At 39.9% G+C, this 17644-nt stretch overlaps 1 protein-coding gene across 7 annotated transcripts in view; it reads right to left on the bottom strand.

Annotated features, from left to right (window-relative positions):
- The window catches only part of ENPP2 (ectonucleotide pyrophosphatase/phosphodiesterase 2), an 80544-nt gene that overhangs the window by 39077 nt on the left and 23823 nt on the right, over positions 1-17644 (bottom strand). For all 7 annotated transcript variants that reach the window (XM_066578508.1, XM_066578509.1, XM_066578510.1 and 4 more), the window contains exons 4-12: positions 11290-11412; positions 10928-10988; positions 9097-9194; positions 7556-7635; positions 6568-6687; positions 6224-6279; positions 5947-6012; positions 4680-4752; positions 2895-3003 (exon numbers count right to left, since the gene is read on the bottom strand). In XM_066578508.1, the coding sequence (XP_066434605.1) occupies positions 2895-3003; positions 4680-4752; positions 5947-6012; positions 6224-6279; positions 6568-6687; positions 7556-7635; positions 9097-9194; positions 10928-10988; positions 11290-11412 (786 nt within the window). The remainder of the gene's footprint in view (positions 1-2894; positions 3004-4679; positions 4753-5946; positions 6013-6223; positions 6280-6567; positions 6688-7555; positions 7636-9096; positions 9195-10927; positions 10989-11289; positions 11413-17644) is intronic.

The following is a 17644-nucleotide window of genomic DNA, read 5'->3' as shown; positions in this document are numbered from 1 at the left end:
TCTCTTCCCAGAGCTGAGGGGAGTAGAAAACTGCCAGGCAGGCAGTGGCTCATCTCCAGAGGGAAGAAAAGGATTGGGTTTTGAAATTCAATGCACCTGATCCTTCTCCCTCAGACATCAGTTGGGGAGATTTAGGAGGTCCCAATACACATACGATAGGTGGCCGATCCTGCAGAAATTTCAGATGACGATTCCCTAAATTGAATGTGGGCCTTTAAGACTTCATCGATACAGTTTATATAAAGGTCATATATTGGCTGCCATTAACAAGTTAAAGTACATTCTCTCAGACATTCATATGGCCATGTGATTCATCTCGTTTCAAGTGGCTTTCAACTTGGACCATTCAGTTTCTTAAAAACCAACTTAACTGTTATGGAGACATTAGATTGGGTGCCCATGGGAAGACAGGACTACAGGAATCATGTCCACAAGTATTAGAAATTAACACAGATTTGGGTATAACCTTTAGAAAAACAGTTTCTTTCTAGCATGATAAAAGGTCCTGCTGATCATATATTTCAACACACCAGCTGTGATTAGACAGCACAGTTTGTTCTAGTTTGTGATGACCTAAAAATAAAATTATCGACTTCCAACAACCCGGGTCATAGTTGAATAAACTTTCTGAATTATTACGGATTGAAGTCTTTTTAATTAAAACATCAAAATGCACTCTGAGCAGAGTCATGATAGATGTGGAATTTCAGAGCCATTTATCGCCCCGGCTGGAGCAATCAAGACACTGTTGGATGCCAGAGATCTTTACCCCATAGAACTGCTGAGTTACCGTCTCCTCAGCCAAGAACTTTTACTAAGTCTTAAGCTTGATATTGTCAAAGACATGTGCACTGATTTACAAACCATGTGTCTGACTAATCCACCGTAAGTAGTACAAATTGTTGTAAGCACAAATATGAAATAAAGCAAATGTGAATGAAACCTAAAACAGAACATGGTCATATTCCAACAGTCACTGCTCAGATAGTTACAAAAAAAAAATACATTGATGATAATGCCATCAATAACATTGCTAGTAATGTTAAAGGGGTTTTGTCATTAGAAAAAAAAAAAAAAGCAAATACTTACCTATTCCTCCCCAGACAGTCTTCTTACCACATCTACTCTCAGGGCTCCTCCAGTCCCCCAGGTCACGGCACCGCCAGATGGCAGGAACCTTTCCTTCCTGTTTTGGAGCGTCCATCAGCAGCAGTTCACTTTCTGCAGGGCAGTGGATGCTACGAGTGACGTAGCATTCACTGCCTAGCAGGGAAAGACGAATCCTCGGTAGCCCACTTTAGCACAATATTTCGCCATTAGTGTTTCATATAGTATATGAAACACTAACGGCGAGACATTGCATATGCACAATCACGCTAAAGCTGGCTGCCGAGGATTCGGCATTCCCTACTAGGCAGTGAACGCTACATCACAAGTGACAGTGTACATTGCCCTGCAGGAAGCAGAATCCCGGCAATGTATGCTTCGTCACAGTAAGAAGAGGATCCAGACAGCTGGAGGTGATGTGACCCTAGGGGGGCTGGGGGAGCCAGGAGAAGATTGGGGAGGTAAAGAACTGGTAAGGAGACTGCCTGGGAAAAAAAAGGCAAGAATAGATTTTTTTTTTACGAGAGACCCTCTTTAACATAACCTATTTATTCTAAAGATAAAATGAAGCACATCATGAAGCACATCATTGTTTTTTTCTGGTGAAATTCTCTGCTTGTTTTATAAGTCACACACCTACCTTTACATTGGAAAAATTAGAGCCAAAATTCAATTTGTTGAATGGCCGAAGGCTGTCTGTAATTGGCTGAGCACCTCAGCCAATGAGAAGCAGCTCTTTCAGTAGGCAAGGATTTTAATTCTCCACCTGCTGAAAGAACTTCAGTGCAGAGACGGGGACAGCGGAGACAGGATGCGGCTGAGCCCTGGCAGCTGAAGAAGGAAGAGTATGATTTTTTTGATTTTTTTTTTACACCAGTTCGGGTTGTTTTTCAGGAAATGGTTTATATTTAAAAGCCCCTTCCAGAAAAACAATTAAGGGGGACTGGCAGCTGTATCCTCTACCACAACTGTCATCTGTGACAGCTGAGGTAGGGAATTCTTTATTCTTCGCGGGGATGAAGAACTTCTTTGCCACATCTGTCACATCTGTGACAGGTGCAGCAGGGAATTCTTTATTCCCTGTGGGGATACGGCAGCCTGACAAAAATACCGGCCTGTAATAGGGCCGATTAAAAAAAAAACAAAAATGCACCAGCCTGGTGGGAAAAATACGGCCAGGCCGGTAAATTAGCAGCCAGGTGGCAACCCCATCTGTGTCCCCCATCTTCCTCACTGTAAAGTAACTGCACAAACTCCCCTTACAGTGAGTAGATTGAATTGAGCGCTAATCGTGCAAGTGCACTAGCACTCCATTCACTTTTGATGGAACTGCCAAGATACCTGGGAGGCACCTGCTGTGGTATTTCCGTCAGCCCCATTGAAATTTATGCAGCACTGAGGATGCATGCTTGGCCAGCACTCCCACAGTGACAGGAGAACGAGACACGGGAGTCCCATTCTCCAGATTGGTGGGGATCTCAGCAGCGAGATCCCCACTGATCTGCAAGTTATCTCTTGTCCTGTGTATAGAGGATAAACTCAAATTTTGATACTACCTCTTTAAGGAAACACAATAATAAGGGTACATGGAAAGGAGTCAATACCAATTGTAATTCATCTCTGTGCTTTTAAATTATACATATTTTTCACTGAATATCAGAGGATTTTCTACTCAGTCAGTTAGCACTGTATGAAAATATTAGGAAATGTAACAGTTTACATAATATATCCAGTCACCCTGTCCAAACGACAAACAAAAAAAAACAACCAGTCATCAATAAAGTTACCGTGATCTCCAACAAAGATGATGTTGATGCACCGATGCAGTTTCATTTGTTTCAAGCCGTCCATTAACATGCCGACTACTCCATCAAGTTCCTTCAAATGATTGTTTAGCTAGACGAAAAGAACGAGAGAACATTAATCATCTTGAAGGCAAACATTTTTTCATCCTTTATTATTACACTATGGCTATATTTGAACTATATATATTTCAAAGTGATGTATTGGTAACATTAACGAAATACAATAAGCATCTCATAACTTTCAATTCAATCAATAGTAAGTTTCAATTGTGAACGATTTTTGGTCATTCTATGGATCATTCTCTTCCGTACAGATCTTTTGATTATGGCTTCGTTCAGTTCACTCAGGCTCATGTTTGTGTCAGATTTGACAATATCAAGCCAACAATTTCTTGGGCAGCCTTTCTTCCTACTTCCACTAACCATCCCCAGTGTGCATGCCTTCTCAAGTGAATTGGTATGATATAGCCAAAGTAGGGCAATTTCTGCTTGGTGATCTTCCATTCTAGTGAGGTCTTTCACTTGTTCCAATCCATGACTTCTTTGTTAGGGATTCTCACTATCCACAGGATGTGCAACAGTCTCCTCCAATAGTACAACTCAAAGATGTCGACTAATCTTCTGTCGTCTTGATTAACCAAGTCTCACAGCCATAGGTAGTTATAGGGGAGATAATCGCACTAGAATTGACTAGCTTGGCTTTAGCTGCAGTGCTGATATTTTTTTTACTGTTACAGATAGCTGGCATTCATGCTCACCACTGCTTCCCACCTAAGGGCTGATCGTCTTGATTTTATGTGTTGTGCCCCCATTTCCTCACTGTGGATCTTTTTGCTGCATATTCCATTTTCAAAAGGTAATCATCACCTTCATGTTTTTGATGTTAAAGGGGTTGTACCAAGATTACAAGTTTCTAAAGGATGGGGGGTAATTTGCTGATCGGTGTGGGTCTCACTGCAAAGACCTCTACTGATCCCAATAACGGGGGCCCCATGTCCCCCCTCTGCATTTCACACAAGGATTGCTTCTCACCCTACAGGGACATCAAAATGAATGGAGCTCTGGCCAAACATGCGCAGTTGGCACTCAATTTGTTTCAATGGGACTGATGGACAAACCTGAGCACTTGCCGCTTGGGTATCTTGACAGTCACATTGAAAGTGAATGGAGCGCCAGTGCAACTAGTGCCCTCTTCAGTCTCCTCCTCACTGTGGAGGGTGCAGTAACCTGGTAGTGAGGAGAACGAGAGGCATGGGACCAGAGTTCTTGAGATTGCTAGGGGTCTCAGTGGTGAGACCCCCACCGATTAGCAAGGTATTCTCCATCCCGTGGGCAGGGAAAAACTTGTACTCTTGGGACAACCCATTTAACACACAACCCTATCTGCTTTCAGCCAGTAAGGTAGTGTTGTCAATAGGTCTGAGATTGTTGATGTTTCTGCCGCCAATCTTCACTCCAACTTTGAGGTCTCCTGGCATTGCTTTTCTTCTGACTGCTTTTGCAAAGCGGTTGAAGAGTGGTGGTGATAGAATGCAGCTTTGTCTTGTCATAACTAGTGCTATATAAATCACTTAAAATTTGTAGATAGAATTTACAACCATGCACAAAGGTGATGAAGCAAAAATTAATGTCTTCATATGCACTAATATCTAATGAGGTGCAAACTGACCATTTGTCACAATTGTTCATTAGCACCCGACCAGTTAGATGTAGGAATGTTCGCCATGAAAGGGGTTATATGGAGATTAGGAAACATTCAGTACAAACCTCACTGCCAAATGGTCCATATCGGTGCCCTGCCTGATCGGGCTGCTCCAAATATATCGCATACACATATGGCCTAAATATAACAAATAGAAGTTATCAGCCACATTTCACATCTTAAGCTACCCCTCCTCCAAAGTGTATACAATGAGTTCAGAGCAAAACTTCACCTGTGGAATGGGTCATTTTTTGTTTTATTACTTTGGCCAAATGTATTTCTTCAGTTTTAAGGGGCACAGATGGGGCTTTAATATGGTGATAAGACTATTTTTTTTTAACTTTATGTAATTTAAAAAATGCAAATCTCTTTTATCATTTCTGTAATTTAACCTAATTAGTTTCATTTATGCCTTAAAATAATCCCACACTCTCCCGTAAGTATATCAAAAATGCACACTTTAGCCCACCTACATCGTCCCTATATATCCAAAAACACAGACCACCATTTTTTCCCCTGCCTATAGGTGATATGTTAAATCTGTAAATGGGTGCAAAGAAATTGTACACAGAATTTTTTTATTGTAGGCATAAGAACAGATAGAGGTGGGGCTAGGGAGGCAAACTACTGACGACAATTTGAGTGGATTTGGTATAACATTCAGTGATATGGACGCATTGTCGTGCTCATAACACCCACGTAAAATGCAGCCACACGACAGAATAAAAGTCCTGTGATGCAGGTTGGTTGTGGGGTGCTGGTGGCAAAGTAGTCGAAAAAGAAGTCCGTAAAGTATTTTTGTATTTTAATTTTTTTTTATTTACTTTTTTTATTTGTTTTCTGCATCTGGAGGCAGCTTGTATAACATGATTTTCATCATCCTAGTGTTCTACTGTATACATATTATACAGAGGAACAGATAATTGCAGATCTAGAGAGGCCTACTGGTCATTAGATCATCACTAACCGTGATCTCACAGAGGAATGCTCAGTGAATACAGATCACATCTCTCTCCAACTTCAGAATGTTGGAAGCCCATGAGATCTTTGAGCCATCATAAGTGTCAAAGGTAATGTCCCGAATGCTGAAAGGACCCTGGGAAGCCGCACTACTTACAAAATCCCACCTATTTTTCTTGCCACTTTTGATAGGTGGCAAGAAAAGTGCAAATAGGTCAAAAAGTTCAAAACCACGATTGCAGCACACCGCCTTCAATAAACTCCTCCCAAAGAGCTAAATGACAGAGTTCTGGGTGTCTACAGGCTGTCTATAATGTGGGTCCACAAGTACATTCTCTAACAATGAATAGGAAGAACTACGTTGTAACCTACCGTTCACTGTCAGGTAAATGCAACCATTGTAGTACTGTCATTACTCTACGTTGTTGAGTGATAACGCTAGGGGAGAACAAAACAAGAATAGTAACAGTTAATACCAGTGAAAATACAAAGAAATGAGGCATAGGTTTTTGAAAGGATATATTCCACTATGTAAGGTTGCTTTTATATGACCATATTGTGTTACGATGAGGACCGGATCACTAAAATGCAGGTTTATCATAACGGTCTTAAAAAGGATCAATAATTACTGAACACATAGAGGACTTACACGGGCCAGAAAAACGTGGCTGCCTTAACCCCTTGTTTATCAGCCGTGATCCAAAGCTGAAAATAAAAAGGTCAAAAATATGACATCTTGATAATAAAGACAGAAAGTATATAATAATAAATCTCTTCTTAAGAATTCCACTAGAATTCTGTTCTATCCCGATATTAACAGTCAGGTTGTGGCCCTCTATGGAGTGTGTAAACTTACTGGACAGCTAAGTAAAGCCGATTTCCATGTCTGCATAAATTGAAGAAATGCCACAACTTGAATGAAGGCCAAATTTTTATACACTTATTTCTACTACAGATGATCATCGCCAATATCATATGTTGTTTATTACTTACTGGTTGCCCGCCCCACCATCTGTGATTGAATTTCTCTCGTGAACGAAGGCTGAAGTTGGCATCAAACACTGGATCATACATAGAATTACCAACAATCCCATGAGATTCCGGATAGAGACCCTTATATATAAAAAAAAAGTGAAAAGAATTTTACAAAAATACACAAATTATGAAAAGAAGTTTTAAAAAAAATCTTATATTCAGTCAAGTTCCTTTAATGAATCAACAATAAATGCACCCGGTACAAGATTGTTAAATATCCCAGAATAATCGATGCAATGAATACACTGGAAATAAATTAAATTCTTACACAAAAAACACTATGAATTGCAAGTAAAAAAAATTATGTCTTATTACTTTTTACTCCGTAAATCAGAGAAATCCTCCAATTGACTCCACTTCAACACTTCTGCTTAAGAATAAGATTTTTTTTAAGGCAGTTACAAGCTACGTTTTAACCTACATTATTTATGCTGCAATTGTTTAGCACACCACATGAAAATTAAGAATATGATTTTACCACTAAGTAGCTGACTATTGCTTGGATTGGTACATCTATCATGAGTAAATATATGGGATGCATTGGTTGCATTCGCACATGGGTCCAAAAGATCCCTCTACCTCAGAGGTCCCCAACTCCAGTCCTCAGGGACCACCAACAGGTCAGGTTTTCAGGATCTCCTATAGCAAGAACACCTGTTGCAATGTCTGAGGCACCAACAATAATTACATTACCTGTGCAACACTGAGGAAATCCAGAAAACATGACCTGTTGGGGGTCCCTGAGGACTGGAGTTGGGGAACACTGCTCTACCTTATATGAAGAGGCCTATTCCAAAATGCTGGCTGTGATAAATGCCTCTGTTACAGATTTGACACTGGGGCCTAGAGTTCCAACTTTTGTCTCTGATCAGGAGGATTACCATCAATATAAACCTTTTACTTATCAAGGAAACCAACCAAAAGAAAAATAATAATGAACATTTACCGTTGCCAGTGTATACAGGTTGGGGAAAGTTTTTGTGGGGTACACGGGCCTCATATAAGGTGAATGTGTTCCACATGTTCCTAATTAAAGACATGAGAAATCTGAAATTATTACTACATTGCACAGCAAATTATTCAATATGCCCTTTTCTGCAAATTCACAAAAAAAATTTGTACAGAATTTAATTGGAAAATTTCTATTAAATGAAGCAAATAAAATGATCAAACATAACATTTAAGTCATCGATAGAGAAAGTGAACAACATTGATTTTCTTGGTACATTAGCATCTGTCAAGGAGTGGGACATATAAGGTATCAAGTCAACAGTCAGTTCTAGAACTGGATGTGTTGGAAGCAGGAAAAACTGGCAAGTGTAAGGATCTGAGTGACTGACAAGGGCCAAACTGTGATGGCCAAATGACTGGATCAGAAGATCTCAAATAACAGGTCTTGTAGAGTTTTCCTGGTATGTAGTGGTTACTACCTACCAAAAATGGTCTATGGAAGGACGACCCATAAGTCAGTGACAGAGTCATAGGCATCCAATAGTCAATGGTGCCAAAGTACTCCACTTCACGACAGTGGTATTCCCTAATAATAGTGCCCTCTGTCAAAAAGATCATGTGCCCTGCCATACTACTAAAACTGTTCAGGAATGGATAAGTAACATGAAAAAGATCAAGATGAGGATTTGGCCTCAAAATTCTCCAGATCTCAATCCAATTGACCATCTGTGGGATGTACTACTAAAAAAACACAGTCCAATCTCACAAATTATAGAAGTTAAACGTCTTGGAACCAGATACCCCAGGACACCTTTGGAGGTCTTGTGGAGTCCATTCATCGACACATCAGAGCTGATCTGGCAGAATGAGGGGGACCTACATAACGTTCAGTGGGTTGTTGTAATGTTATGTTTAGAGATGAGCGAGCGTACTTGGAAAAGCAGTACTCGCTCGAGTAATTTGCTTTATCCGAGTATCGCTGTGCTCGTCCCTGAAGATTCGGGTGCCGCTGCGGCTGACAGGTGAGTCGCAGCGGGGAGCAGGGGAGAGCGGGCGGGAGAGAGGGAGAGAAAGATCTTACATCCGTTCCTCCCCGCTCTCCCCTGCAGCTCCCCGCTCCGTGCCGGCACCCGAATCTTCAGACCCGAGCACAGCGATACTCGGATAAAGCAAATTACTCGAGCGAGTAGTGCTTTTCCGAGTACGCTCGCTCATCTCTAGTTATGTTTGATCGATGTGTGTATGTATTAAAATTAAAGACCATTAGCTGAGGTACAAGATGAATATCTAACAGGCGTAATACAAACATCAGTTTACATTTATATTAATCAACAATAAGAGGTAGTTTGTTATCAAGGCAGATACCCTGTTCTGTAATAATAGCATCCTAGAGTTACAGTCAAGTGCTGGTAAATATATACACGTCTCCCCTCTATGTTAGTCAGCAATTCAGAAAATCTGAGTGGTGTAAATGAATATTCCCAAAAAGGATGAGAGGCGAAATAAATCCGAAAAAGTAAAAATAACAACACTTACTTAGCTTGTATATATTGGGCAGAACTTTGTTTCCCTCTTTCATATATGAAGCACGAAATCCATCAACTGAGAAGATGAGCAAAGGAGGACGGACAAAGCTAAGAAAAAGAAAAGTATTAGGAATTAGAAGAGTAGGACTCAGATATAAAAGTTCTTAAGTTAAAATAATGGGGTCCTCTCTCCTCTTGATTTCCTAACCTAGGTAGAGGTATATACAGTGCTGTTGTGCTTCATTCTAGTCCTCCCATTAGCATGGTGCAGCAGAAATCTGCATTCATATGACCAGGCGATGTTTTTCCACTGCTTCGTGATCAATTTTTTTCCTTTTACCCACTGGAGTTTCGCCTTTCTATTTATCCTAGACATCAAAGACGCTGAAAGCAGTCGTCTGCTGTTCTAGCTGGTACAAAGTCTTCTTTTTTGATCACATCATTCTCGGTATACTCTGAACACTGTTGGGAGTGAAATCCTGGCCCTGGCTAGTCTGGCACTGATGACCAGGCCTCATTTAAAAGTTGCTCAGATCTTTGGCTTTTCCCATTTTAATGTGGATTTACACTGTAAATGATCCACTTGATTTTATGCTGCACTCCATGGTCATGGGTCTAATTTCCATATAGGGAAATCAGATTGTGGCTATTCAGTGTATATTCTTTACATCACCGTTTGTGTAAGGGGGTACAGTTTATAACTATTTAAGGATAGTTCCATTACAAAGAAAATCTCAGTCTGTCTCTTTAAAGAGGGGGCAGGAACGAATGAACAGAGCTGAGCAAGACGAAGAAACAAGAAGGAGTTGAGAGAGAGGGGCTTGATTTACTGAATCCTGCACTGAGCAGGGGGGTTGGACCAGATGACCCTGGAGGTCCCTTCCAACTCTTACCATTCTATGCTTGGTGCAGGACAGAGGTTGAAGCAGGAGTCTCTTCTGGTATATTGCAGTGTCAGATACAGACCTATGGATGGTTCCCTCCGGGAGTAAGAGACACAGCAATTGAGAAGCAGCGTAGTTGTGGACAGGGAAAGAAGGGAGGACTATCCCAGTTTGCGCTACAGTGCCATAGCAATTGCCCTACGGACAGTTTTCCTCTGGTGAACAGGAAAAGGAGTACTGAATAGTGAAGTCAGTGCCAAAGTTCCCTCTCTTCTGTCGACTGTGAACCTGCACCAGCAGGCCTGGAAGAGAGTCATCCTTTGTCATATGATCATAGAGGTGTTACAGGTATTCCAAGGGGGCTTCTTAAAAAGCTGCTTACGCTGTCAGATTTCCAAAGTTTGGCCTGGTCATTAAGGCGCAAACAGGCTTGGTCACTAAGGGGTTAATGAGATCGGGTTCAGCTATAGGCGATAACTAACAACCAGGCTTGGGCTCTGATTAACGACCATTGGATGCTTGAACTGTATTGAAAGACTGAGATACCCGGATTGCCGGGTCACAAGTTACCATTTTCCTGTTTTACAGGTAATAAAGCGTTGTTTGTTCAGCAATGCCGACTCTGGCATCGCATGTCCTTCAATCTGAAATCAAGCCGGAAAACCGGGAAAGCCCTGAACCTGCTGCCTGCGGTCCCTTACACTTGTCTGCAATTACCCCGGAAGCACCAACAGATTAATCATGCATAGACGCTCAGTCATGGGACTTCTACTTTTACTAATGTGTTCTAGGGGAGATCACAAAACAGGATGCATACAATAATGTAAGCAATAACAACCTTACTGATGATCAGGGGAAGGAGATAAGACACATACAGTGTAAGATGATCCATAGGACTGTATTTAATAAAATGCACAATAACCCTTTATGGGAAAAGCAAAAAAAAAATTTAAATACCCTGCTGGACATTCTGGTTGTTTAATTTCTTCACAATCATCATCCGCCCAACGAGTTCCACCTAAAAAAAAATAAAATTTTTAATTGTTAAAAAGACTTCCATATTCAACAATGTATGAGCTTATAGACTTCTACAGGTGCCATAGTATGGCTTCATACAATTTTTTTTGTGCTGTAAAAGGTCCGCGTCCATGAAGCCCGATACCGTTAGTCAAACAACGAACAATGTTCAAAATCAACCTTTGATCACCATTTTATCAGGGCATCATTCCAAGTTGGAGACAATTATAAGTCAAGCCTAGATTGCAAATCAGCTCCTAAAAATGTACACCAAGTGACTGGAAAGAACAAGAAGTCATTACCTTTACATGTTATCTGATAGTCAGTACAGCAGTCGCCTTTGGCTAAGCAATCATCGGAGCAGTAGCACGCACTATCATCATGTCGGACCTCACCACACCTATCCTTACAGCTCCAGCCACGCGCTAAGATTAAAGATAAGATAAAGAAATAGTGAGTGAAAGGAGTCCAGACGTAAACACATTTATGTTTGATTGAGACGTATTAGCATTTCAGAGGCTCATGTCATGCATGCTTACAATATAATGTTTGAGGTTTACCATTTTCCCGCTGTTGACTCGGCAAAGTAAAAAAAGTACACCAGAAAAACACATTACATTGACCCAAATATACAAGAATATAACTACTATAATACTGCCCCCCCATGTACAAGAAAATTTAACTACTATAATACTGCTCCCTATGTACAAGAATGCAACTACTATAATACTGCCTCCCATGTACAAGAATAAAACTACTATAATAGTGCCTCCCATGTACAAGAATATAACTACTATAATAGTGCCCCCTATGTACAAGAATATAACTACTATAATACTGGCCCCTATGTACAGGAATATAACTACTATAATACTGGCCCCTATGTACAAGAATATAACTACTATAAAACTGCCCCCTTTGTACAGGAATATAAATACTATAATACTGCCCCCTATGTACAAGAATATAACTACTGTAATACTACCCCCTATGTACAAGAATCTAACTACTATAATACTACCACCTATGTACAAGAATATAACTATTATAATACTGCCCTCTATATACAAGTATATAACTGCTATAACACTGCCCCCTATGTACAAGAATATAACTACTATAATACTACTTCCAAATACATGAATATAACTACTATAATACTACTTCCAAATACATGAATATAACTACTATAATACTGCCCCCTATGTACAAGAATATAACTACTATAATACTACCCCCTATGTACAAGAATATAACTACTATAATACTGCCCTCTATGTACAAGTATATAACTGCTATAACACTGCCCCCTATGTACAAGTATATAACTGCTATAACACTGCCCCCTATGTACAAGAATGTAACTACTATAATACTACTTCCAAATACATGAATATAACTACTATAATACTGCCCCCTATGTACAACAATATAACTTCTATAATACTGCCCCCTATGTACAAGAATATAACTATAATACTGCTCCCTATGTACAAGAATATAACTACTATAATACTGCCTCCCTATGTACAAGAATATAACTACTATAATACTGCCTCCCTATGTACAAGAATATAACTACTATAATACTGCCTCCCTATGTACAAGAATATAACTACTATAATACTGCCCCCTATGTACAAGAATATAACTACTATAATACTGCCCCCTATGTGCAAGAATATAACTACTATAATACTGCCCCCTATGTACAAGACTATGGCTACTATAATACTACCCCCTATGAACAAGAATATAACTACTAGAATAGTGCCCCCTATGTACAAGAATATAACTACTAGAATAGTGCCCCCTATGTACAAGAATATAACTGCTATAACACTACCCCCAATGTACAAGAATATAACTACTATAATACTGCCCCCTATGTACAAGAATATAACTACTATAATACTGCCCCCTATGTACAAGAATATAACTACTAGAATAGTGCCCCCTATGTACAAGAATATAACTGCTATAACACTACCCCCTATGTACAAGAATATAACTGCTATAACACTACCCCCAATGTACAAGAATATAACTACTATAATATTGCCCCTTTTTTATAAGAATATAACTACTATAATACTGCTCCCTATGTACAAGAATATAACTACTATAATACTGCCCCCTATGTACAAGAATATAACTACTAGAATAGTGCCCCCTATGTACAAGAATATAACTGCTATAACACTACCCCCTATGTACAAGAATATAACTGCTATAACACTACCCCCAATGTACAAGAATATAACTACTATAATATTGCCCCTTTTTTATAAGAATATAACTACTATAATACTGCTCCCTATGTACAAGAATATAACTACTAGAATACTGCTCCCTATGTACAAGAATATAACTACTATCCTACTGTCCCTTATGTACAAGAATATATCTGCTATAACACTGCCCCCTATGTACAAGAATATAACTACTATAATACTGCCCCCCATGTACAAGAATATGGCTACTATAATACTGCCCACTATGTACAAGAATATAACTACTAGAATAGTGCCCCCTATGTACAAGAATATAACTACTATAACACTGCTCCCTATGTACAAGAATATAACTACTATAATACTGCCCCCCATGTACAAGAATATGGCTACTATAATACTGCCCACTATGTACAAGAATATAACTACTAGAATACTGCCTCCTATGTACAAGAATATAACTACTAGAATACTGCCCCCTATGTACAAGAATATAACTACTATAATATTGCCCCGCATGTGCAAGAGAATATGTAGCATAATATTGCCCCTATTTACAAGGAAATATGTACTGCAATGAGCAGAGGTTCTGCTTTTCTTATTCACACATTCAGTAAACCAGCAGAAACTACATCAACCAGTCTCCACACTATAGTAGAGAGCCTGCAATGGACTCTGGGAAGCGTCGGTGTATCAATACAGGATTGTGCTGCAGCCGGCATGACTACAGTAAGCATAAGTGGCTAATCCACAAGTAGGTTTAGCAAGATCTATCCTAACAGATCTCTTTATGTCCTATTAGCCCTTTACATATGCGCATACAAAATGAGCACTGTTTGATTTAGGAACATGTTAGCACCGTGCCATGTCTCCCCGTTAAAACGTCATAAAAAGTGACATTCATTGAGACTAACGTATATTTATTAAGTGGTTTCTTTAATTAGAGAGAGTGGTGAACCAGACCAGATTAAATACAACCACCTCCCACATTCAGAATCTTAAAACCACACTTACGCCTGGCTGACATTAACCTCTTCTCCCCCATAAACCATTCCATGAGGGGATTTTAAGAGGGGAAAAAAAAGAAAAGTGTAACTAAAAATTGCATACTGAGGAAGGAAGGTCCCATGAGCACAGCCAGTAGGCCCAATTCACGTCAACACATCCGATTCCTCCAAGACCCATCACTCCAGAGCCTCGGTCTTGCTGTTGGAGCTGGTGATGCAACAGCAGCCCTTCTCCAGTGCAAATGAGAAGAAATAAGCGTTATCTCTTGGGTCATCAGGAGCAGAAACTGGGGCTCAAAAATATAGATAACTTGTTTTTTCTAATTTGCACTGGAGAAGGGCTGCTGTAGCATCACCATATTTCAATATTTCAACATAATTTGGTTGATTTGGCTCTATGAAATTTAACTAAGCCCCTTGTTGCATTATAGATCTATATCTATAAACCCAACTAGGGGCTCAGTTGGATTTCATAGAGTCGAATCAAGCAGAAAAAAAAATGTATGGTGCCAATAGCATTCCCAGATAGATATACTGGATAGCTCTGAGAGGCTATGATAAACAATGGTGGTGGGGGAAGGGTAGAATGCAGTAGGAGGGGGTACTAAATCTAGCTCACCCTAGAAGCCTCTGGATACTAACGTGCTACAACAAGCTAGTGGAGTACAGAGAAAAGGGATGGCCCCATAGCAAAGACCACAATGTGCCCCTTATTAGGGTGTTGGACTTTGGCACAGAGGACAGAATGGTCTGATGTTTGTTTTTTCCTCCACTTACTTTCCATGACCTTTAACCCATTTTTGACCAAGTGCTGTAAATATATGGCGCTTGACCCTGGGCTTTAAATCCGTGCCATCGTAAATAAACAGTACCGCATGGGTTTAAAGCTCTTGCAATTTACCAAGTCCAGAGCTCCACTGTCAGAGGAGAAGACATAAGTGTCCCCCAGAGGTCTTATGTGACATCATAAGTGACAGATGTTGAAAAAAAATTTAAAAAATTGTATTTAAAAATATTTATCAAATAAGAAATAGGATAAAATACAAATATATTATAGAATTTTTGTATTTTATCCCATTTCTTATTTATGTATATACTTTTTTAACATCGTAGACCATATAAAAACAGCTATTTGGAACAAAGAAAACAAAACAGAAATAAAATATATATATATATATATATATATATATATATATATATATATATATATATATAATTAGTATCACAAATAAAAAACAACAACAAAAAAAAACAAAGACACGCGCACAGCACAAATAAATTTTGGTGGCCCAGGGAAGAAAAACAAACACACCCAGGGACATAAACCACCACATGCATAAAATAGGACCAAAATACTAGTCATTAAAGTGCTTATTTTTGAGTATTTGAGTTCCTCTGAAGATGAAGTCCTGCCCTGGTTCCAGCCACCCAGTAAAAAAGGATAATGGACCAAACATCACTTGGCCCACTCTCTCTATGGGCCCTCTAGTGCGCCTCTATGATACTTATGCAAAAAGTAGAGTATTCACCCACAGTCTGTTTCATCAGGAGGAGTATTGCTCGTTGTGGTACTTCGTTTAGAGTCCTACCACGTGTCGCTAAGTTTATCCCGAGGAAGCACACTGGGCCGGATTCAATGGGACCCATTTAGGACCCCCCAATAGGGGTTGGAATAACCCTTATTATACGGATTACCCATATACCTGCAGAGACAGGTTTTTGTGCAGTGCTGCCCCTTTTTAGTGCTGCTACACTTTAATAAATAGCACTTGTAAACGGAGCCCAAACTACGCCCGTCATGATTACTTAGGGATCATTCGCATCCGCGCTTTTGTTTTCCGTTTAGGTCTTCCATCTGAGGAGCAGCCAAACTGAAAACTGTTCTGTTTAAGTTCCCATTAATTTCAATGTGAACTAAAAGTACTTCAGTTCAGCTTAGTTTGCCTTCGTTCCACTTTTTAAACAGCTCAGCCTGCGCTACTATTTCCATGAAACAAAAACAGAAATCTATATTGAAAGGGGACTCCCATGTTTATTCTCTTTTTGCTTTTACACTTTATACAAAGGTTTCTGTTTTGATGTCCATTTAAGGGCCAGTAACCTTTTTTTTTTTCAGCCTAGCTGTTCCGTCATGGAAGCAGCAAAATGGAACACGGGATGTAAGAATCTTATCAGCTCTGCCGACTATGATAACAGCCTGCAGAGCTGATAAGAGTTCATCGCTCAGTTCAAGAAAGCTAGAACTGAACGATAAACAACTCGTGCACGAAAACTGTATGATGTCCGTGCATTTAGACGCAATGGTTATCACTCAAAAGACGGCTTTGACCGAATTTTGAGCAAAAATCATTGGGTCTAAATGGGCCTTAACAGATCCATATGTAAATGGGCATATGCAGAAGATTAGAAAGATAAAAGGAGACAAAAATACAGATCAGTTAAAAACAGATGCAAAAGAACTAAACAAACAAGTTGATAGAAAGTGTCCTGTATGGCATTTCTCTCTACTGGATCCATTAACAAGTGAGAGCTACAGGTTCTGCTTGGTTCTGCTATACTGTAAATCTGTTCTGCCATTCATATCATGTAAAAGAAAATGAATCTTTAAAAAGAAATGGAAAGCAAAATGCTGATGTGAACAAGCCTAAGAGTATGCAAGAAAAGTTAGTTTTTTAGTTATGGCACATTCAGCGATTTCATGGGGTCTCCCCACCATCCCTTCCCTGTTGACCATAAATTCAACTATAGCAAAAACACACAGCAATGTAATCACAGTGATCAATGGATGGATGGAGTTATACGTCAGATCTATGGCACTACAAACAACCCATATATGGGAGCTGGACAGCAGAAGGTACCACTGTAGGTCTTTAGGCCAAGGAGTCGCATTACTAAATATAACAAAATGATTGCTATTAGCCTTTGAACCCAGAAGTAGCTGCTGTGATGAAAGTTACACCAATGGGCATAACCAGTATTCGGAACATAGAATGGTACAGTTGGAAGGGACCTCTAGGGTCATCGGGTCCAACCCCCTGCTCAGTGCAGGATTTACTAAATCATCCCAGACAGATATTTGTCCAGCTTTTGTTTGAACACTTCCATTGAAGGAGAACTCACCACCTCTCGTGGTAACCTGTTCCACTCATTGATCACCCTCACCGTCAGAAAGTTTTTTCTAATATCTGATCTGTGTCTCCTCCCTTTCATCTTCATCCCATTGCTTTTAGTCTTTCCTTGTGCAAATGAGAATAGGGCTGATCCCTCGGCAGTGTGTCCCCCTGCACACGGGCGGAAATTCTGCGGCGGGATTTACCACAGAATTTCCACCCCTGGACGCCTGAATAGGATTGCATTGCAAAACGCAATCCTAGGCAGACGGACGCGATTTGTCCACGTGGAAATACACGCAGAAA

This window comes from Eleutherodactylus coqui, chromosome 9 (assembly GCF_035609145.1).
Source record: "Eleutherodactylus coqui strain aEleCoq1 chromosome 9, aEleCoq1.hap1, whole genome shotgun sequence".
Taxonomy (NCBI): Eukaryota; Metazoa; Chordata; class Amphibia; order Anura; family Eleutherodactylidae; genus Eleutherodactylus; species Eleutherodactylus coqui.
The sequence above is the reverse complement of the archived record's forward strand: the minus strand, read 5'-3'. Positions and strand labels throughout refer to the sequence as shown.